This window comes from Chrysemys picta, chromosome 7 (assembly GCF_011386835.1).
Source record: "Chrysemys picta bellii isolate R12L10 chromosome 7, ASM1138683v2, whole genome shotgun sequence".
Lineage (NCBI taxonomy): Eukaryota > Metazoa > Chordata > Testudines > Emydidae > Chrysemys > Chrysemys picta.
The window spans coordinates 39,518,169-39,542,558 of record NC_088797.1 but is presented as its reverse complement, the minus strand read 5'-3'; the positions used below and the strand labels follow the sequence as shown (position 1 = coordinate 39,542,558).

The 24,390-nt window shown below is 42.1% G+C and overlaps 1 protein-coding gene across 8 annotated transcripts in view; it reads left to right on the top strand.

Moving 5' to 3' along the window:
• ATG7 (autophagy related 7) overlaps positions 1-24,390 on the top strand; it is a 282,373-nt gene that overhangs the window by 101,636 nt on the left and 156,347 nt on the right. For 5 of the 8 annotated variants that reach the window (XR_010589424.1, XR_010589425.1, XR_010589427.1 and 2 more), the window contains exons 18-19: positions 3,419-3,516; positions 13,979-14,101. Coding sequence is in view for 3 of the 8 variants with exons in the window: in XM_065553113.1 (XP_065409185.1) it covers positions 13,979-14,101 (123 nt within the window). In the remaining 5 variants the exon portion in view is untranslated. The remainder of the gene's footprint in view (positions 1-3,418; positions 3,517-13,978; positions 14,102-24,390) is intronic. The other 3 variants (XM_065553113.1, XM_065553112.1, XM_065553111.1) reach the window with 1 other exon arrangement.

The window sequence follows — 24,390 nt, the reverse complement described above, 5'->3', positions numbered from 1 at the left end:
CACCCCTCCAGCACCGTTTGTTTCTCAGCACTATTCTCCATCTCTGGTCCCGAGAAAAAAGGGTAAGAAGCAACAGTCCAAGAGGGACACTCCCCGATACCAAGAAAGGACAACAAAGGGGTGGAGTGGAGTGCAACCTGTGTTGGGCCACTCCTCCACCCCCGATCCCCTAGTGGTGGATGATTACACCCTTCAGTTTTCTTCCACCCCTCCCTCTCACCCCCCCCATACCCATCCCTCTTCAGGCACCTTTCTTACAAGCCCTCCTGCGGATAGGGGTGGTGGAAAAGGTGCTTCAGAACTTGAGGGAAGGGGTTTTACTTTCAATATTTCCTAATCCTGAAGGCCAGAGGGGGTCTTCGACCCATCCTAGACCTGTGTTGTCTCAAAGGTTATCACAAGAAACTGAGTTTTCACATGTCTCTCTGGCCTTCATCGTTTCCTTCCTGGATCAAGGGGACTGGTACGCCAACCTCGACTTCAAAGACACCTGTTTCCACATTTCCATCTTCCAATGCCACAGAAGGTTCCTCAGGTTTATCATAAACCAGACCCATTATCAGTTCACCATCCTTCCCTTTAGTCTGTCTGCAGCCTCTCGGGTTTTTATGATATGCATGGCGGTGATAGTAGGCGAGACATTCAGGTTTGTCCATACCTTGATGACTGGCTGATCAAGGTTCCGTTCAGAAGCGCATGTGAAGAACAGCATGAGCCTAGTCCAAACCACCTTCCAAGCACTGGGCCTACTAATAAACGAGCAGAATCAACTCTTGTTCCAGTCCAGAGAACAGAGTTTATCGGGGCAATGCTAGACTCAAACCAGGCCAGAGCCTTCCTTTCAGAGGCTCAATGTCGGACCTGATATCCAGGGTCAAGGTCCACCCCGTCATGACAGCCTGGTTTTGCCTCAAACTTTTGGGTCACATGGCCATGTGCACTTATGCGGTACAGCATGCAAGACTGCGCCTCAGACCCTTGTAGACTTGGTTGGCCTTGGTGCTTAGGATTCCCGCTCTGGTCTTCACTTCCCTCAACCTGTGGAAGGACCCCTGTCAGTAACTGGGTGTTCCCTTTGTCACCCCCCAGCCTTCAGTATCTTTAACTTCGGACACATCAGATCTAGGTTGGGGAGCACACCTCGAACACCTAGGAACAGAGAGCCTGTAGTCCCAGGAAGAGCGTTCCCTATACATAAATGTCAGAGAGCTCAGGTCTCGGAAATCGGGGCCCTTACATCAGAACCACCGTACATGGTGTTCTTTAAGGACAAATGCCCTACCTGGCGTTCTTTCCAAAGGTGGTCTGGCAGTTCCATAGTAACCAGGCTATTTTCCTGCCAGTTTCCTTCCCGAAACCACACAGGAATTCAGAAGAGTCCATTGGATGTTAGGTATGCCCTAGCCTTCTATATTGAGAGGATCAAGCTGTTCTTTGTGGCAATAGCAGATAGCATGAAAGGCCTACCAGTTTCAGCCCAGAGAATCTCATCCTGGATAATCTCCTGTTTTCATGCATGTTACGAGAAGGCGAGCATCTCTCCTTCTGCCAGCTTGATCGCTCATTTGACGAGAACTCAGGCCTCTTCAGTAGTGTTTCTGGCCCAGATCCCGATCCAAGACATCTGCAGGGCTGCAACCTGGTCATCAGTGCATACCTTTGCCTCCCATTACACCATCACCTAGCAGGCTTGAGATGATGCCACGTTCAGGAGAGCAGTGTTGCAATCCACATGTTCATGAATTCTGAGCCCACCTCCTTCGGTACCACTTGTGAGTCACCTAATGTGGAATCGACATAAACTAGCACTCGAAGAAGAAAAAAGGTTATTAGCTTTCCATAACTGTTCTTTGAGATGTGTTGCTCATGTCCATTCCACGACCCACCCTCCTGCCCCTTGGTCGGAGTTAGCCAGCAAGAAGGGATTGAGAGGGTGTGGGGCCGGCCAGTGCCCCTTATTCTGGCACATAAGCGTGCAGCACCAGAGGGTGCTGGGGATGGTCCAACAGATACCAGTGAGGGGGAAATTTCCAGTGACGGCGCACGTAGCGCGGCACACCTAACGTGGAATGGACATGAGCAACACTTCTCAAAGAACAACAATTATGGAATGGTTTGTATCCATTTTTTTGTCTTTGTTTTTTAAAAATCTTCTTGGATTTATTTTTCATATCCTTCTGCCTATAAATCCAAATACCTTAGTTACCAAGAGACTAACTGCACAAGTCTCAGAGGAAGCCATGAAAAGCTCTAAAATGACATAGGATAGCTTTTCTAGATGTAAGTTCTGGGTCCCATTGGGAAGGTCGGAATCCTCTTTTTCCAGTAGTATGACACTTTTTTTTCTAGCCCTGCAGTAACAGGAAATATCAAACCTTAAAGCTGTGATGTTTTCATGTCTAGAAAAATCTGTTAGTTGTCTAAGACTGAACATTTCCTGGGCCTCAGGCAAGTGCAATATTGGTGGGGAAGGAGGAAACGCTTCTGTGGAGTTTGATTATTCTTGTAAAAGAGCCTTTTCAGGCTGATTGTGGCTTTGGATGGGAGAATGGATTTGGGGGGGTGACAGATAAGTGGGTGCAATGTCATAAAAAGGATGATACATTATTTTTGATATAGTGACAGCCAGCTACTGCCCCTTAGGTGGAGCAGGGATTTTAGGTTATAATCACCTTGCACTCCTGCAATATTGCCAACCATAGGTGTTCAAAAATCATGAGTCAGGTCCCCCAAAATAATGAGATTGCCTTAAAAATAAAAAGACTTTTAAAAAGTAATCAAAGTTGGGTTCTTGCCTTATGGGTTTTGAGCCCTTAGGGGTCAATTTTTCAAGCTTTTCTCCACAACTGTGAGGGCAAGACACTAATGAAAACTCAGATCCTCACAAAATCATGTGATTCTAGAAGCTGAGCCTTTAAGAAAAACTTCAACTATCAGAAGACTTGCAATAAAATTAAGTGTTCACAACACTGCCTCTGCAAACTTAGATTTCTGTTCCCTGGAACCTGTGCCATAGGGAATTGGGTCCCTTGTCTTCAGTTCCTCTCCCACTTTTATATGCAGAGCACACTCAGGCAATAGCACAGTTCATGGCCATTCTAGTTTTCCATTGTACTTCCTGTTGCAACTGTAATTAGATAGAACTCTGGAGAATTTAACTGGCAGGGCTCCTAAATGACTCTTGTTTTACGTGCAATCACTGAAATTGACGTGTCACTTCTCAGTGAGTTAACATTTATCGTAATTGTAAACATAATTCTATATTTGAAAACAGAGCATCACGGTACCTATTCTGGCTGGCTGACTTCCAGGTGCCTGCAAAACTTGCCAGTTTGTATAATTTTCTCTGACAAAATGTAACTTTCTGTGAGCTTCTTTTCTTGAAATGGTTAAACTTTTTTCTTTTTCTTTTTTGTAGGAGGGGTGGGAGACGTACAAAGGGGAGGAACAACAAAGGACCAATACAAGTTCTTTACTCAAAACCAGTATCTGTTATTTAAAGCACAGCCTTAGAAGGTGACTTACAAACCCATATTTATGATTTAATAATGACTTTTAAAAATATAACTAATAAATCCATTCTCAGTAGAAGTAATCTCACATTTTATTTTCCCTGAAGCTTTTAATATACCATTGTTTCAGGCTTTGCAGCTGTATTATTAATTTTTAAAAAAGCTTAAACATCACTAAAGATTAAAAAATGATGTGATAAAAATGAACATCTAAACTTGAGCCAGTTTGTGCATCAGTGGTAGGCAATTAAAATCAGCAGCTTGTATTTCATATTTTTACTTAACCATATGGTAAATATGATTATATGATGTAGTCCTAGAGACAGAGATTCTCTTATTGAAGCTCTTTCTATCCAAGAGTTCAGACTTCTTTGTGGAGCAGACTGTTAAAAGCATCTAACACCACAGTTATACATCTGTTTTGCATTTCAAAACAAGCTCTTTTACACTAAATCCCCTATATTATTCCCCTATCATCAGATTCAATTCTTTTACTTTAGTAAACAGACGGGAATAAAAAGGGCTGCTAATAAAATGTATCAGTTACAAAAATAGTTTCAGTACTAGACTAATTAATCCTGGTGGTTATGCACATCCACAACATCTTTTAGTCGATTTAAGAGCCATCACGCTCTTATATGAGCTCATATGAGGCCAAAACTCTGCAAAGTGAAGACTGGAAGGGAGGGTGTCTCATCAGCCTAGGAGAAAAGCTACAATCATCAAAGACACATGCAGATGCATTAGAAAGGGAAATTATTTTGAAAGGTGGTGGATCACTCTAACTCTGCTAGTGGAATGGATGTGGAGTGCAGAGAAGCATGCTACTTTGCTGGTCCCTCTTCTACAAAGGACTGAAGAGGGGCATGCTGTGTGGGAAAGAAATCAGGGAAGAAATACAAGAAGAAAGGAGGAGGTGATGGGATAGTTCCATAGTTTCACAGTAGCTCACATTGGTGAGCAGGAGAATATGGTCTTTGTTTTGGTTGGTTGGTTGAGAGTGCAAAAGTACCTATAAGGGAAGATTGACAAAATCGGGTTTGTTTAGTCTGGAGAAGAGAAAACTGAGAGGGGACATGCTAACCGTTTTCAAGTACATAAAACGTTGTTACAAGGAGGAGGGAGAAAAATTATTCTCCTTAACCTCTGAGGATAGGACATGAAGCAATGGGCTTAAATTGCAGCAAGAGAGGTTTAGGTTATACATCAGAAAAAACTTCCTGTCAGGGTGGTTAAGCACTGGAATAAATTGCTTAGGGAAGTTGTGGAATCTGCATCATTGGATATTTTTAAGAGCAGGTTAGACAAACACTGTCAGGGATGGTCTAGATCAGTGGTCTCCAAAGTGGGGTGCGCAAGAGGATCCTTGGTGGTGCGCGGCAGGAGGAATGCTTTTCTTTGTTTTTTGTTTGTTTGTTTGTTTGTTTTTTGCTTTGGCAGTTCGGGTGGGAGTCCAAGCAGCTTTTTTTTTTTGCTTTGGCGCGGCAGGGGGTGCATGCTCAAAAAAATTTTACTGATAGGGGTGCGCGATCAAAAAAGTTTGAAGACCACTGGTCTAGATAATACTTAGTCCTGCCATAAATGTAGGGGACTGAGTTAGATGACCTCTCAAGGTCTCCTCCAGTCCTACGATTCAATGATTAGCCACAGAATTCTCACAGTATTACCAGGCCTGCTGTTCCCAAAGGAACAGTACCTACCAGCTTGTAAGAGTCCACTCAGGATCATCATTTTGCTTAACACCAGAGCACTCGCATATATTTATAGTGAAAACAAGTATAAGTTTATTATCAAAGAATGTAAGTGATAGTGAGAAAGAATAATGGAAACAAATGGTTACATATAAAACAAAATCATAACATGCTTTCAAGAGACTAAACTTGACTAAGCAAACAACGTGGAGTAGAGTGGAAGAATTATTTCCTGTGTCTTGCTTACCACATTCCTGCTAATACACCCCAAAATGTTTTCTTTTTTTACAGCAGCAGCACTAAATAAAATGATTTTTTTTTTGCAACAGTGACTAATATTTAGCTTGTGTTCCATTATGACCCCCAGATCCCTTTCTGCAGTACTCCTTCTTAGGCAGTCATTTCCCATTTTCTATGTGTGCAACTGATTGTTCCTTCCTAAGTGGAGTACATTGCATTTGTCCTCATTGAATTCTATACTATTTTCTTCAGACCATTTCTCCAGTTTGTCCAGATCGTTTTGAATTTTAATGCTATCCTCCAAAGCAGTTGCAGCCCCTCCCAGCTTGGTATCATCCGCAAACTTTATGTGTACTCTCTGTTATTATCTAAATCATTGATGAAGATATTGGACAGAACAGACCCAGAACTGATTCCTGTGGGACCCCACTCAATATGCCCATCCAGCTTGACTGTGAATTACTGATGATTACTCTCTGGGAATGGTTTTCCAACCAGGTATGCACCCACCTTATAAATAGCTCCGTCTAGGTTATATTTCCCTAGTTTGTTCATTAGGTCATGCAAGATGGTATCAAAAGCTTCACTAAAGTCAAGATATACCCCATCTACCGCTTCCCTCCTGTCTACAAGGCTTGTTACCCTGTCAAAGAAAGCTATTAGATTGCTTTAACACGATTTGTTCTTGACAAATCCATGCTGACTGTTACTTATCACCATATTATCGTCTAGGTGTTCGTTGATTGTTTAATTATTTGCTACATTATCTTTCTGGGTACTGAAATTAAGCTGACTGGTCTGTGATTCCCCAGGTTGTCCTTATTCCCCTTTTAATAGGTGGGCACTATATTTGCTGTTTTCCAGTGCTCTGGAATCTCACCTATCTTCCATAACTTTTCAAAGATAATTGCTGATGGCTCAGATATCGCCTCAGTCAGCTCCTTGAGTATTCAAAGATGTATTTCATCAGGCCCTGGTGACTTGAAGATATCTAACTTGTCAAAGTAATTTTGAACTTGTTCTTTCCCTATTTTAGCCTCTGATCTTACCTCATTTTCACCGGCATTCACTATGTTAGACGTCCAATCATTACTAACCTTTTTGGTGAAAAATAAAACAGTCGTTTAGCCCTTCTGCCATTTCCACATTTTCTGTTATTGTTTCCCCCCCATCATTGAGTAACGGGCGTACCTTGTCCCTCTTGCTTCTAATATATTTATAGAATTTTTTCTTGTTACCCTTTATATATCTATCTAGTTTAATCTCGTTTTGTGCCTGGGCCTTTCTAATTTTTGTCTAATGGTCAGCATACTGCAGCAGAGGTGCTGGAACAGTTTTTATAGTGGGGGTGCTGAGAGCCATTGAACCAAACTGTAAACTCTGTATATAATGGAAACCATTCCAAGCCCGGGGGTGCGGCAGCACCACCAGCACTCCTAGTTCTAGTACCTATGAACTGCAGGGAATGCTCTGAGGAATCAGGGATTGGTCTGTGCCTATAACTTCCTGTACAGAGAGCAGGCCTGCAGAGGCATGGAAGATAGTGCTTATGTTGCCAGAGGCTGCTGGTTTCAGGGAGTGGATGCACTTCATCACCACCTGCTGTGTCTCTCAACCCTGAGTATCCCTGGTGAGGGTCACAGTAATATATTTTAATAGATAAGTGTATATGTACATCTACGCTATATAGAAGATGGCTTTGATAATACCATATCTCAAATATTTGTCCTCCACTAAAAGCCCTGTTCAGACCAATCATCCTGATGTCCTGAGAACTGTATTAGCAGCAAAGAAAATAATTCTAGTGAACCAGAAAAGCAAAACCACACCAACCATAGAATTTAGGATTCCTGCCCTTTGGGACATGGCTAAACAGGAGAGAATTCCCTTTGTGTGCAACAACAAATTGGGCACTTATTTAATCTGGAAATGCTTTTTGGAAATTATGTTGTGATTAGCTGATGTCTGATTTATTCCTGACTACTTGCGGAGTATCTTGTGTGGTCTATTGGCATGGGAGTTTGGGATGAATAATCTTCCTCAGTCTGTCTTCTTCTTCCTTATTATGTTCTATAGCTACAAATGCATCTGATGCTTCCACCTGAGAGTTTGAGATATCTGCTAATAAGGATAACATGTCATCATTGCACTTCTGTAGTACAGTGTATGTTGCTCAGATATTGATGCTATGTCAAATACCAGTTGCTACTATTTCTCCCTTTTATAGTTTTAATGTTTACTTATTTATTTTTAGTTCAGAAAATTGATACAATTTTTAATTATAAAGGCCCTCTTGTGGTGATGAAATTTCAGGTTGCTTTGTGGATAAAATCAGTCTGATTCAAACCTCAGCTAACTGTATCTGAGGAGGAAGAACAATATTTGGAAGGGACAAATGTTAAATCTTCCATGTTTGAGCTCAACCCAGTGTCTGGATGTGCTGGGAGAACTTCATGCCATAATCTTTGCTTTGGGTCTTTTGTCCTTCCTGACTGGCAAAGGCAAGTGGGTGGGAATTATAGAATCTTTAGTGGTGGAAACTGTCAGTGACAGCTTTGAAGAGTGTATGCAGTGTGGGTCTCAGGATACTAGAGACACAAGGTGAGTAAGCTAATATGTTGGACTGACTTTTGTTGGCGAGAGAGAAAAGTTTTTGAACTTAAACAGAACTCTTCTTCAGGTAAAGACGGAGTGCCATTTGCACTAGAGAAAGCATGTGCTTGAGCTCTGTATCTCCTGATGCTGACAAGATAGCCAGTATTGACCACTATCTAATCGTCCATATTTGGTTAAGTTTAGGGAAAAGTTTGTGGTAAGAGAACTCTGTGTACCTGGATACCTCTGACTTCCTAGATTCTTATCAGTTGTGGTTTTGACCTGGGTACAGAATAGAGACCACACTTGTAACGTTGATTGATGGTCATCTTCTGGTGATGGATAAAGATCGGAAGTTGAATTATTATGTTTTTGACACTGTGTGTCAAGAGGTGGTCAGTGTCTTGTTTCTGGCTGGAGTGGATAAGGCTGCTCTTGCATGGCTTTGTTCTTTTCTCTCAGAGAGCTCCCAGAGAACAATGTTGGGTGATAGCTCTTCAACTTGGAGGTTTCTGTCTTGTGGAGTACCAACAGGTTCTGCATTGTCATCCCTCCTAATCAATGTGTAGATGAAGTTGTTAGCAGAGTTAATAAGGAGGTGCGTTTTTATTTAGTGAGCAATGCAAGTTTTGTTCCTCTCTTGCTTCGGTTCAGCTAGTGCTAAGGGTGGGTAATTGTCAGAGTCTATTTAAAATTAATTATATTTTAAGAGTTTTAAAAAATGACCAGAGCTTGGGATGGGCACTCTTTCATGTGGTAGTTATAAATTGAATAAATAAATATGGGCTGAGAATTTCAGGTGGAGTTTAAGGTGTTGACATTGACCTATAAATAAATCCCTAAATGGTCTAGGTCTATCCTACCAGAGATACCATTTTTCTTCCTTTGTGTGATGCTACTACTGTTGAGATCAGTAGACATGGAGTTGCTGCAAGGATATTCTCCATGATAGGTTCCTTGACTTACCAGTTTCTTTTGGTCCTGTGCCTTGGGTTGTGGAACTTACATGGACTCTATTCTTAGTTTGGTTCAAGGTAAAGTTTAGTTTTCTGTTTGTAAGACTAGAAATATGCCTGTAGTCAATGAACTATTCAACTTAAAACATATTTTGTTGTTAGCTCTTTTTTGGTTTTGTTGTTCAAAATCTTGGGACCTGTTACATGAATCATAGAATTATAGCACTGGAAGGGACCTTGAGAGGTCATCTAATCCAGTCCCCTGCACTCATGGCAGGACTAAGTATTATTTAGACCATCCCTGACAAGTGTTTGGAGATTTTTAAGAGCAAGTTAAACAATAATGGAGATTCTGCAACCTCCCTAGGCAATTTATTCCAGTGCTTAACCACCCTGAAAAGTTAGGAAATTTTTCCTAATGTCCAACCTAAACCTCCTTTGCTGCAATTTAAGCCTATTGCTTCTTGTCCTATCCGCAGAGGTTAAGAAGAACAATTCTTCTCTCTCTTCCTTGTAACAACCTTTTATATACTTGAAAATTGTTAGCATGTCCCCTCTCGGTCTTCTCTTTTCCAGGCTAAACAAACCCAATTTTTTCAATCTTCCCTCGTCAGTCATGTTTTCTAGACCGTTAATCATTTTTGTTGCTCTTCTCTGGACTTTCTCCAATTTGTCCACATCTTTCCTGAAATGTGGCACCAGAACTGGATACAATACTCCAGTTGAGGCCTAATCAGTGTGGAGTTGAGTGGAAGAATTGCTTCTCGTTTCTTGCTTACAGCACTCCTGCTAATACATCCTAGAATGGTGTTTGCTTTTTTTGCAACAGTGTTACACTGTTTGATTCATATTTAGCTTGTGGTCCACTATGACCCCCAGATCCCTTTCCGCAGTTCTCCTTCCTAGGCAGTCATTTCCCATTTTGTATGTGTGCAACTGATCGTTCCTTTCTAAGTGGAGTACTTTGCATTTGTCCTTATTGAATTTCATCTTATTTACTTCAGAAAATTTCTCCAGTTTGTCCAGATCACTTTGAATTTTAATGCTATTCTCCAAAGCAGTTGCAACCCCTCCCAGCTTGGTTTTGTCCACAAACTTTATAAGTGTACTCTCTATGCCATTATCTAAATAATTGATGAAGATATTGAACAGAAATGGACCCAGAACTGATCCCTGTGGGACCCCACTTGTTTTGCCCTTTCAGCATGACTGTAAACCACTGATAACTACTCTCTGGGAATGGTTTTCCAGCCAGTTATGCACCCACATTATAGTAGTTCCATCTAGGTTGTATTTCCCTAGTTTGTTTATGAGAACGTCATGCGAGACAGTATCAAAAGCTTTACTAAAGTTAAGATATACCACGTCTACCGCTTCCCCCCACCACCACCACCACCACCATCCACAAGGCTTGTAGAAGAGTGCTCTAGAAGCGATGTCCGTCTAGGTTGATATTATGGATTTTCAAGACACTGACACTGTACTATCATGTTTGCCTTCCTAACCTAAATATGCCATCGTAAGATCATGTGAAGCCAGCAACATGTTCACATGAAAGTGTGTATGTATAACAGAATTGAGTTTCAACGCTAGAAAAATGTAGTTTAAGATCAATTTATAGCAATAGGAGATTTGGTCATAATAGTATAATATTCATATGCAATTTAAATGGGTTCTGTTACAATTTAACAGACCCCAAAATAATATACCCCAAGCTCATAGTTTTATGAATTAACATACCTTATTTTATTAATATTCATATTTTATGAACATACCTTTTTTTAAAAAGTACATTTAATTGGAATTTCCATACTGATCACATTACAAAGAAGCATTACAACAACATACAAAAAAATTCCTCCACTTCCAGGTCATCCATCCAAAACAAATACTGTGCACTGAAAATGTCAGTGCAATCATGCAAGCTGCTCATTTGCAAGTACACATAATGCAAACATAAGTATTCATGCACAGCTATTGTGGCAAATATAGAAAGGCTTAGAGGCATACTTGAAATAAAGCAGGGCAGTTTGTATACAGAACTCTGGCTGCTGAAGGAATGATACTGGGCCCACGAGGGAAGCAGCAGCAGGAAAGGTTCAAATCTGAGTTGAGTCACAATTCCTGGGAATTTAGGAGATGGGCATTTGGCTAGAATCTAGTGTTTGGGTTTAGGAGGGTAGAATGAAACAGAACTTGGGAGAGGGAAATTGGGCTGGTGCTGTATTTCACTGGGGGTAAGAAGAAGCAGCAGGGGGACAAGAATTGTAACAGGGATTTGACATGTGTAACTACTTGTTTATAGCTTCCAAGTTGTTAGTATTAACAAAAGAAAATACATGATTTAGAAACTGATTGAACCTTTGCGAGTATCCTTTCATTAATACTTGGTCACTTGAGCCTGTATTACCTTTTTTCCACTTCCTTAGCATTTGATTATCCAAAAGTAGTGTACCTCCTTCAAATTTTAACTGTGGGCAAGGACCAATATATTATGTTATCTGCTTTGTATTTGACATGCTTCTAATGTTTCAGGATAATGCTACAGTTTATGGCAAGTGGACTGTGTGTTGCTGTTACATACCATGCATATAATCTGGCCTACATCATTAAAGAGATGTCATATAAACTCTGTATTGTGGTTCCAACAAAGTAAATTAATAACAACACATATCGGATAATGGTGATAACTCTGCAGACTACATACAGGCCTAACTCTGAACACAGTCCAAGTTTATAAATTGACTTCTATATGCAGTGTTTCACGAAGTGCCAGATGCAAGAAACTGCTGCACATCTGGTTGCTTTTAATAGACTTTTGGAACAGAGAGTAGTCATTAAAATATATATATTTTGAAAAGGTATTGCAGTATATGCTAGATAATGACACATCTCAAATGGAAGGCTGTTTCCCAATTCTCTACATATATATTGTATTGTGTGCACTTAGCTAAGGGTGGTGTTTTCATTTCTAAGGAGTGAATTTTAAAAATATCATTATGTAAGAAAGTTTGTCTTCTTACTCGGATTAACTTCGCACACAGACCTATGCACTAAAGAGAAAACGCATAAACCCTGGTATGATGAAATACATCTCTGGAGTATTAATAACAGTTTCTCCAGATTTCCTACCAGAACATATAGTGCTATTTATGTCTCAGTGTTTAAATGTGTATGGCTTGATTTAAGAAGAGGCTTAATTCTTCATTCTGTCGTATCCATTTATTTGTCCTTCCTCAGATTAACGCTGTTAAGAGATTGATGTCAGCATTCAGAGATTTCCATTTCAAAAGTACCACCTCTAGAACTGTTTAACTCTTTGAATTTTGCAGAAGCTTTCCTCCTCTTTAATATAAAATATTTTTCATTCTTTCATAATTGTCTGTAATACATGGAAACCTAAATATGCAGTAGCCAGGGCCTGCTCCAGGGTTTTGGCCGCCCCAAGCAGCCAAACCAAAAAAAAAAAAAAAAAAAAAGCCGCGATCGCGATCTGAGGCGGCAATTCAGCGGGAGGTCCTTCGCTCCGAGCAGGAGTGAGGGACCATCCGCCGAACAGCTGGACGTGCCGCCCCTCTCCGAAGTGGCCGCCCCAAGCACCTGCTTGGTAAGCTGGTGCCTGGAGCCGGCCCTGGCAGTAGCTAATTGTGCTGCTAAATGAACATCTAACAATAAGATTTGACTTACTATCCCAGACTCCTTAGCCAATTAAACTTCTAGTGCTGTCAGCTGAAAACTATTAGATTCCCCTGGGGCAGTTTGCCGGAAGTTCTAGAGAACCATATGGGAAAGCCCTGTAGACGTATTCTGCTGCATCTCTAATGATGAATGCTGACAGTTTGTGCAAGTTCCCACAATTTTCTGCTATAGCAATTCAAGGCTCCTAGGTTTTTGAGGAGGGGTTGGACTAGAAAAGAATGAGGTTGTTGAAGAGGGGTAAGAGGTGATTTTGGTTAATTTTAAATGACTGGGCAAGAAGGACTTCATTTCTGAGTTGTAAATTTTTTTATAGTAAATATACTAGGAGCACTGAATGGATGCTTCATTTAAAATAAAACAAAATTTAATCACTTACATTGAGTCTCACTTAGTTGAATCCACTTAGTGATTATTAAAGAGAGTACTAGCTGCAGCACTTCCAGCTTCTTTTGCAGTCCAGGAAAAATGAACTACTTCAGTTTTAGGGGAAGCTACCTACCTTCTGAAGCAGAGTGAATGTAATTAATAGGAATTAGCAGTACAGTTCCCAGCTGTTTCACCACAAAAACATTAAAAGGTGGAATATGAACAATACATAACAGGAGAATTTTTTTCCTAAACATTTCAGCTTTGCGGCATGCTCTTGGATCTTATCCAAAAGTGCTTAGCATTCTATTAAGATGATGTGGTGATTGTGAGGACTTTTCAAAATGGACAGAAAAAAATATGTAATAGAAATTGTATATGCAATGTATATATATCACATATGGGAAGAAATAAAGAGGGGACAATATAGTAATTTTCTATAGTATGTGATTAAAAAGTCATACCATTAGGAAATTAAAAATCCTATGTAAAATAGATCTCTTGTCAAAGGAATGACATGTACACTTTGTGTTGCGATAGCTAAAAATTTTGTCCCAGTTGTACATGACGTACAAAACAGAACAAATAAAGTGTAATGGAGGTTTCCACCAGGTTCTACAGAATCTACAAAATTTTTCTGCATGATTTTGGAGGAGAATACAACTTTTTTTATTGGCCTTTTTTGTATTGGTAGTTCTGAAATGAAAGATTCTCTGCAGTGGTATGAAAATGTTTGTAATATTGTCAATTCTTCTCCTCATCCCTACCCCACTGTGATTTTCTTCATTAGCCATTGCACAATAATTGTATGGGTGTGCAAAAAGCTTACCCTTTATTTCATAAACTATATGTAGCAATGAGTAATAGTAAACCTTTTACATGTTGTATTTATTTCCTTTTCTGTCTGTTTACTTCACAGGTCCTTGACCAGTATGAGCGAGAGGGGTTTAATTTCCTTGCAAAAGTTTTTAATTCCTCACATTCCTTCTTAGAAGACCTAACAGGTCTGACTTTATTACATCAGGAAACTCAAGATGCTGAGGTAAGAAAATACACTTCAGACTTTAGAGACTAAACACATAATGGCAAAAGGTACCTCGTCCTTAATATTCAGCTTTATAAATATAGGAGCAAATGATTCACTGTTAGAATTGATCATTGACATTTTGTTTATAAAATTATTTGTGTGTGTCACACTGTGCAGTGAGATAACAATATAACATCTTAGAGTTACAGGGTCATAAATATTACTGGAAGAGTGAGGTAACCAGTTCTTCTAAGAGCATAAGACCTACAGTACAGTATATATGTTCACAGCCAATTAGACTTCTGTTAGAGGAAAAATAACCACATTTCTCTGAGTTTTGGGGGAAGTTAATTGTAAGAAAAAGTAACTGTCTAGTGAGTAGTGTCAGTGTGAGATCCTTCCTAAAGAAATCAGGTGTCTTTTAGGTCAATCCAAAGTTAATTTCTATTTTGTTATGGGAGATGTGGAAAATGTGCCACTACCCATCATAGTGACAAAGAAAAAATGAGACACTTTCTGGCTTACTGGAAAATGCAGTGGATAAAGATATATAAAATCTTGACTGTGTGCCATTTAAAATCAGACAGATAAAAGTTCTGAACAGTGTTTTGTTTTGATGATTTGTGACCCTTTTGAAGCCTATAAATGTCTATATTGTTGTACATCTATAATTAATCTTGCAGTATGGTATAGTAATGTTTTTATCCATGAATGCTTTTAAAGTTGGCTTTAAGAAGTGATTATTCAGTTATTGTAGCCTGCATAAAAGGTTTTAGCTGTTTTTTCAGCTGGAAATGTCTCATCAGTTTTGCTTAACAAGTTTGCTGGGATAATGATGACTTGGCTCTTGGTCTCATGTTTTAACCTTTTAAAATAATTGCAACAGATACTGGAGACAAGAAACCATGTAATACCTGATGGTTTATTAAATCAGATTGTTAACCCCCCAGAAATCATTACTTGCAATGATAGGATCCAACAATGAAACAAGTACTATACAGTTTTTCAGATGCTACTTATTAGCACAATAGTGGTGATGCCTTGGTCTAATTGCCATACATCAGTGACTTTTTCAGTTTGCTTATAAGACTGTGTTGTTCTAATGACATAATTAAAGGGAATAATATTTGAACTGATTTATAATGTATCCTTTCACATTTATTAGTTCATGAGTATTATCTGCAAGTTTCAGAATGCATTCAGGTGTTTCCACTTGTCAATTTGTGGATATTCTATTATCTACAAAAATATATAGAGTGGTACAGATTATTTTGAAGTTGAGGCAGTTTACAACTTCATACATCTATAGCTACAATAATTTTCACTTAAATTGGGTGATTATTATAAAAGCAGAAAGTATCTGATTAAAATGTATGGGCAGCAGAGTAGATTATATGCATAAATATTTAATAATGTGGAGCATAACATGAACTGTAACACACAGGTTTTAAAAACTGTTTTTTGTTATTGCATTTCAGAATAATTACATAATATCAATATTTTCTGGCATAAAGAACTAATAGCTTCTTCCAGCAGAATGATTAATCCAAAAACTGTGATAGTATATTACATTGTATGCAATAATTAAAGTAGTATTAATAATTTTTTATTTCAGTTAGTGAACTTTAAAAAGTCTCCTCTGTGCCTAATGTTGGCATGAAATATACAATTGTCTTACACAATTTAAAACAAACAGACCCTTCTTTATTTGAGGGAAAAATCAAAAAACTGATTAAAAAAAATATTATTTGCGTACATTTCTCTTCTAAGCAAAAAGAGGGACTCAGCATAGGCCACACCCTTAATTCTTACTTTGGACTGTTGCCTGGTATTTTGAATTCTTAAAAAATTCCCTTATAGGTGAGATTTTTTTAAAGTGTTATTTTACATTGATTGTTTCTATTTATCACATGATACTATCCGATATTGAGCTCAGTTTAATCCTATTAATCTCATGAAGCCCTGGTGTACACTTCGAGATTAGGTCGAATTTAGCAGTGTTAGGTTGATTTAACCCTGCACCCGTCCACACGACCAAGCCTGTTTTGTCGACTTAAAGGGCTCTTAAAATTGATTTCTATATTCCTCCCCGGCGAGGGGTTTAGCGCTAAAATTGACCTTGCTGGGTCAAATTTGGGGTAGTGTGGACACAATTCGACGGTATTGGCCTCCAGGAGCTATCCCAGAGTGCTCCATTGTGACCGCTCTGGACAGCATCTCAACTCAGATGCGCTGGCCAGGTAGACAGGAAAAGCCCCAGGAACTTTTGAATTTCGTTTCCTGTTTGGCCAGCGTGGCGAGCTGATCAGCACAGGTGACCATGGAGTCCCAGAATCGTAAAAGAGCTCCAGCATGGCCCGAACGGGAGGTACTGGATCTGATCACTGTTTGGGGAGAAGAATCCGTGCAGGCAGAACTCCGTTCCAAAAGACGAAATGCAAATATATTTGCCAAAATCTCCAAGGGCGTGATGGACAGAGGCTACAACAGGGACACACAGCAGTGCCGCATGAAAGTTAAGGACCTGAAGCAAGCCTACCAAAAAACAAAGGATGCAAACAGTCGCTCCGGGTCAGAGCCCCATACATGCCAGTTTTAGGATGAGCTGCATGCAATTATGGGGGTGGCCCCTATCACTACCCCACCACTGTCTATGGACACCTGCAAGGGAAGAGTCTCACGCAACAGGGATGAGGAGTTTGAAGATGAGGAGGTGGTTGAGGATAGCATAATGCACAGCAGGCAAGTGGAGAATCCCTTCTTCCCGGCAGCCAGGAACTGTTCATCACCCTGGAGCCAATACCCTCCCAACCCTCCCAAGGCGGGCTCCCAGACCATGAAGCTGGAGAGGGAACTTCTGGTGAGTGTACCTTTGAAAATATAATACAGGGTTTAAAAGCAAGGGTGTTTAATGATTAGTTTACCATGCCAGGCCAGTAGTAAGTAGTCTGGAATCATTGCAGAACAAAACCTTGCAGCAGATGGGTCCGGGTTTTGGCTATTTGCCTTTGGCTGAAAATAAATCATCCCTGCTGTTAGCCACGCGGTGGGGGGAGTCCCGTTCATGGCTGACCGGGATCTTCCCTGATACTAGCCACGTGGGGGTTGGGCGATCATCCCAGAGAATTGGGTGGGGGAGGGATTGGATTGTGCTGCACATTCACCCTAAAACCGCAGCCCCTCCTTTTAAATGGCCAACCCAACGGGCTTTGCTTGGTATGGGAAAGGAGGGTGCTGCTGTTTGAAACCATTCCCACATGTTATGAAGGTTGAAGAAGCCGAAACCCTTTGCCTTACCATTGCTGCCTGCAAGCCAAATTCTATTGCCCAGCCGAGCGTGTGTGATGTCACACACCAAACCGGCAGGCACTCAATATAAGAGGCAAAATGCGACCTTGTAGCAAAAGCACATATGCTATGTAATGTGAATCACTTGATTCAGTGTGAAATAGTCTTCCCTTTGTTCTCTAAAATGTATCTTTTAAAATACTACTCTCCCTTTTTTTCCCCCCGCAGCCGCAAATGGTTCTACACTCCCCCTATCATCTCCATCCCAGAGACTAGCGCAGATTAGAAGGCAAAAAACCCACACTCGTGAAGAGATGTTCTCAGAGCTCATGCAGTCCTCCTGCACTGAAAGAGCTCAGCAGAATGCGTGGAGGCAAACAATGGCAGAGTCCAGGCAAGCGTTAAATGAACGCAATGAGAGGAGGGAGGAGCAGGCTGAGAGGAGGCAGGATGCAATTCTGAGGCTAATGGGGGAGCAAACTGACATGCTCAGGCATCTGGTGGAGCTGCAGGAAAGGCAGCAGGAGCACAGACCGCCGCTGCAGCCCCTGTATAACTGCCTGCCCTCCTCCCCAAGTTCCATATCCTCCTCACCCAGATGCCCAAGAACGCGGGGGGCAGGCTACGGGTACCCAGCCACTCCACCCCAGAGGATTGCCCAAGCAACAGAAGGCTGGCATTCAATAAGTTTTGAACTGTAGTGTGGCCTTGTCCTTCCCTCCTCCCCTCATCCACCACCCCACCCAGTGCTTCCCTCCTCACCCACCCCTCCCGGGCTACCTTGCAAGTTTTCCCCCTATTTGTGTGATGAATTAATAAAGAATGCATGATTTTGAAACAATCATGACTTCATTGCCTCTGAAAGCAGTGATCGAAGGGAGGAGGTCAGTTGGCTTACAGGAAAGTAGAGTCAACCAAGGAGAAACAAACAGAACTGTCACACTGTAGCCTGGCCAGTCATGAAACTGGTTTTCAAAGCTTCTCTGATGCGCAGCGCACCTTGCTGTACTTTTCCAACCGCCCTGATGTCGGGCTGCGCGTAATCAGCGGGCAGGCGATTTGCCTCAACCTCCCACCCCGCCATAAACGTCTCCCCCTTACTCTCACAGATATTGTGGAGCACACAGCAATCAGTAATAACAATGGGAATATTGGTTTCGCTAAGCTCTAACCCAGTCAGTAAACTGCACCAGCGTGCTTTTAAACATCCAAATGCACATTCTACCACCATTCTGCACTTGCTCAGCCTATAGTTGAACAGCTCCTGACTACTGTCCAGGGTGCCTGTGTATGACTTCATGAGCCATGGCATTAAGGGGTAGGGTAGGTCCCCAAGGATAACTATAGGCATTTCAACATCCCCAACAGTAATTTTCTGGTCAGGGAAGTAAGTTCCTTCCTGCAGCTGTTCAAACAGACCAGAGTTCTTGAAGATGCGAGCACCTTTCCTGGCCATCCCAATGTTGATGTCGGTGAAACGTTCCTTGTGATCCATCAGTGCTTGCAGCACCATTGAAAAGTACCCCTTGTGGTTTACCTCCTGGCTGCCAAGGTGGTCCGGTCCCAAGATAGGGATATGCGTTCCGTCTGTCGCCCCACCACAGTTAGGGAACCCCATTGCAGCAAAGCCATCCACTTTGACCTGCACATTTCCCAGAGTCACTACCCTTGATAGCAACAGCTCAGTGATTGTGTTGGCTACTTGGATCACAGCAGCCCCCATGATAGATTTACCCACTCCAAAGTGATTCCCGACTGATGGGTAGCTGTCTGGCGTTGCAAGCTTCCACAGGGCTATTGCCACTCCCTGGTGAACTGTGAGGGCTGCTCTCATCTTGGTATTCTTGCGCTTCAGGGCAGGCGAAAGCAAGTCACAAAGTTCCATGAAAGTGCCCTTATGCATGCGAAAGTTTCACAGCCACTGGGAATCATCCCAGACCTGCAACACTAAGTGGTCCCACCAGTCTGTGCTTGTTTCCCGGGCCCAGAATTGGCGTTCCATGGCATGAACCTGCCCCATTACCACCATGATGTCCAAATTGCGAGGGCCTGTGCTTTGAGAGAAGTCTGTGTCCATGTCCTCATCACTATCGTGATTGTGCTGTCGTTGCCTCCTCGCCTGCTTTTGCAGGTTCTGCACATACTGCAGGATAATGTGTGAGGTGTTTACAACGCTCACAGCAGCAGCGGTGAGCTGAGCGGGCTCCATGCTTGCCATGGTATGGTGTCTGCAGGAGAGCAGAGTTGCAGCGGAAATGGTGGAGGACGACGGTAAGCACCGTGCACATTTCCCGAGGAAGAACACACATACCCAGGAGCCCATGACAGACAACAATGAGAAATTTGCTATCGAGGAAATAGCAGCAGAGCAGAGTTGCAGCGGAAGCGGTGTATGACAATGGTTTTCAGACCTACTGCACTGTCTGCTGCCAGCACCACCCAGGACACAACAACGGCGGTGTCGGTGAGCTGAGCTGAGCGGGCTACACCCTTGCCATGGTATGGCATCTGCGTGGAAAAAAGGCGCTAAACGATTGTCTGCCGTTGCTTTCACAGAGGGAGGGGAGACTGACGACATGTACCCAAAACCACCCGCGACAGTGTTTTTGCCCCATCAGGCATTGGAAGCTTAACCCAGAATTCCAGTGGGCAGCGGAGACTGCAGGAACTGTGGGATAGCTACTCACAGTGCGCCGCTCCGTAAGTTAATGCTAGCCACAGTAGTAAGGACACACTCTGCCGACTTAATGCGCTTAGTGTGGACATACGCAATCGACTGTATAAAATCGATTTCTAAAAATCGACTTCTATCAAATCGACCTAATTTCGTAGTGTAGACATACCCGAAGAATCATGACTGAAACCTGTTCTCCAGTTTGCTTACATTGTCCTCATATTTGCTGTAGAAACCTTGCTGTTCAGAGTGGAAGAATCTTAGCATTATGGTTTTGCCCATACTTCAGTACAGATATCATTTGTTCATGGGGAGCCAGTGTGATCTCAATGAACAATCCATTGCACTGCAGGAATTCCCATTGCTTACTGATTAGGGCCCAGATTATGCAAAGATTTATATATGTGCTTAACTTTGACATCAGTGGAATTACAGTATGTAAAGTTAAATTTATTAAACCTACAGTTCCATAAGATCCATTTTATATAGTAGGTACATTGAGGTTGTTGGCAGGAGAATTTGTCTAACCCATAAACAACATCTGCAAACTTTCACATCATAATCAGCCCAAGTACCACAGTACTGTACATGCAAATAAACTTTTCCTGATTACTTCCCTGCTCCTTTCAAGAGACAACAGAAATTCTTGGGTTAAATTAGAATTGCTAAACCTTGGAATAAATAAGCTCTCCTGTATTTTATGAGAACCTCTGTGGCTTGTGGTGGTCAAAACTGTGTTTCTGTTACCCCAATTAAATCAGAGTGTTCATGAAAAACAGGGTCCAACAGGTTGAAAATTAGAAGGACTTAGAAGGACAAGTTTACCTGGAATAATAACTGCTAACACCTTTCTTTGATCTGTAATGCCTCCTATATTCTAATGCTCTCTTTGTTGCATTTTTGCCATTGCTGACACTTTCATAATGATAAGATTGGATCTTTTCTCAGAGTACAAGTTTTGTAAAAATTGCTTTACAGAATGTGCACAACTGAGTTTGTGTGCTACTATGTCAGTTAATGTTTTTTACCCTTAATGACCCACGTGTAGAAATTGTTTATCTGAGGTCAGTTTATTTGCACAATAAGGCTGATACAACTTATACTGGTGTTCTGGGGAGCATTGCCCGATGATTTTATGAGGCTCACTCAGGGGCATAGTTATTGCTGAGCTACCTTTTGGGGAGAATGTGCTCTCCTAATCTTCATATGTGTTTACATGATTATTAAATGTAAATATTTTTAGATTGACTCCAGGTAGTCTTATGATATGATATGACTGTATGCAAGGCAAGACTAAACAAAAATTTTGTATATTGTAAGATGTGTGTTAGGGTTTTTTCCTATGAGTTACAGAACTTAATTTACATAAATAGCTCCTCGCTTGTAACTATACATATATGCTTGCTCCTGTTATAGGGCTGCTTATCTTCCAGCACTCATTAGACTTCTCATGGAAGTGTTTAGATACTGCACCTCTACCCCGATATAACATAAATTCGGATATAACGCGGTAAAACAGTGCTCGGGGGGGGCGGGGCTGCGCACTCCGGTGGATCAAAGCAAGTTCGATATCATGCGGTTTCACTTAAAACGCGGTAAGATTTTTTGGCTCCCGAGGACAGCGTTATATCGAGGTAGAGGTGTATATGGTACTGGAGACCATAAAAATCAGCTTTTAATAACTAAAAAAAGATTTTCCTTCCTTCCTTTGGTAAAGTTAGTCCACTGCCACAGTTGCAACTGAGGATTAATGTATAAACAACTTTGAAATTTTAATAGGAAATTGTTTGATTTTTATGAGTGGACCAAAAATAATATAATAACTTTCAAACTATGGATAAACAACCACTTTTTCCCCAAAGTCTCATCATCTGATCTGCTGTTGTGACCTGCATAGGATGTGCCTTGTTTGTCTTTCTCCCAGAGGATAGAAGTGACTTCGTCTGTACAAAGTGCAAACTGGTCTCCATATTGGAAGAGAAGGTTAAAGGATTAGAGACACAAGTATCAACCTTGCGTTGCATCAGAGAAAATGAAGACTTTCTGGGCAGAAGTCAGCATTTGGTTCTGGAGGCACAACATGCCGAAGAATCAGAGAGGGCAGCGCAGAACGGGGAAGAAAATTGGCAGCATGTTGACCTCCAGAAGAAGAATGAGGAAAAGCCATATACCCCCTATTCAGATAGAAGTAAGAAACCGTTTTCAGGCTCTCTGCACAGGTATTACTGCGGAAATGATTTTGAAGAGCCATCTGAGGGAAGGGATCAGAAGGAGACCCCATCGACTAGAAGGCATGAGATGCACTGTCCTAGGGATGGGGGTTCCACGACCACCACTTCTAAGAGGAGGAGATGGGTGGTGGTGGTCGGGGATTCCCTCCTAAGGGGGACAGAGTCATCCATCTGCCGACCAGACCGAGAGACTTGAGAAGTATGCTGCTTGCCTGGAGCTAGAATTCAGGATGTGACGGAGTGTCTGCCGAGACTGATCAAGGCCTCGGGCCGCTACCCCTTCCTACTTCTCCATGTGGGCACCAATGATACTGCCAAGAATGACCTTGAGCAGGTCACTGCAGACTATGTGGCTCTGTGAAGAAGGATAAAAGAGTTTGAGGTGCAAGTGGTGTTCTCGTCCATCCTCCCTGTTGAAGGAAGAGGCCCAGATAGGGACCGTCGAATTGTAAAGGTAAATGCGTGGTTACGCAGGTGGTGTTGGAGAGTGGGATTTGGAGTCCTCAACCATGGGATGTTGTTCTGGGATGAAGGATTGCTAGAAAGAGATGGGATCCACCTAACGAAGAGAGGGAAGAGTATCTTCGCAGGCAGACTTGCTAACCTAGTGAGGAGGGCTTTAAACTAGGTTCGCCAGGGGACGGTGACCTAAGCCCTGGGGGAAGTGGGATTCCGGGAGGAAACACAATGAAGAGAGTGCAAGGGGGGAGGGAGGGGGCTCCTGATTCATACTGAGGAAGCAGAGCAATCGGGGAGGGATAGCTCAGTGGTTTGAGCATTGGCCTGCTAAACCCAGGGTTGTGAGTTCAATCCTTGAGGGGGCCATTTGGGTATTTAGGTGGGGATTGATCCTGCTTTGAGCAGGGGGTTGGACTAGATGACCTCCTGAGGTCCCTTCCAACCCTGATAGTCTATGATTCTATGATCCTAGGTGCATGTACACGAACGAAAGAAGCCTGGGAAACAAGCAGGAAGAATTGGAAGTCCTGGCACAGTCAAAGAACTATGATGTGATTGGAATAACAGAGATTTGGTGGGATAGCTCACATGACTTGAGCACTGTCATGGATGGGTATAAAAAGTTCAGGAAGGACAGGCAGGGGAGGAAAGGTGGAGGAGTTGCACTGTATGTAAGAAAGTGGTATGATTGCTCAGAGCGCCAGTATGAAACTAGAGAAAAGCCTGTTGAGAGTTTTTGGGTTAAGTTTAGAAGTGAGAGCAACAAGGGTGGTGTCGTGGTGGGCATGTGCTATAGACCACCTTACCAGGAGGATGAGGTAGACGAGGCTTTCTTTGGACAATTAACTGAAGTTTCCAGAACACAGGCCCTGGTTCTAATGGGGGACTTGGATCACACTGACATCTGCTGGGAGAGCAATACAACAGTGCACAGACAATACAGGAAGTTTTTGGAGAGTGTTGGGGACAACTTCCTGGTGCAACTACTGGAGGAACCAACCAGGGGCCGTTCTCCTCTTGACCTGCTGCTTACAAACAGGGAAGAATTGGTAGGGGAAGTAGCAGTGGGTCGCAGCCTAGGCAGCAGTGATCAGGAGATGGTTGAGTTCAGGATCCTCACAAAAGGAAGAAAGGAGAGTAGCAAAATACAGACCCTAGACTTCAGAAAAGCAGACTTTGACTCCCTTAGGGAACTGATGGAGGAGGAGGAGGAAGGTGATCAGGAACAGTCAACATGGATTCACCAAGGGCAAGTCATGCCTGACCAACCTGATTGCCTTCTATGATGAGATAACGGGCTCTGTGGATATGGGGAAAGCAGTGGACATGATATATCTTGACTTTAGCAAAGCTTTTGATATGATCTCCCACAGTATTCTTGCCAGCAAGTTAAAAAAGTATGGATTGGATTAATGGACTATAAGATGGATAGAAAGCTGGCTAGATGGTCGGGCTCAATGGGTAGTGATCAACGGCTCGATGTCTAGTTGGCAGCCGGTATCAAGCGGAGTGCCCCAGGGGTTGGTCTTGGGGCCAGTTTTGTTCAACATCTTTATTAATGATCTGGATGATGGGATGGATTGCATCCACAGCAAGTTCCCGGATGACACTAAGCTGGGGGGAGAGGTAGATACACTGGAGGGTAGGGATAT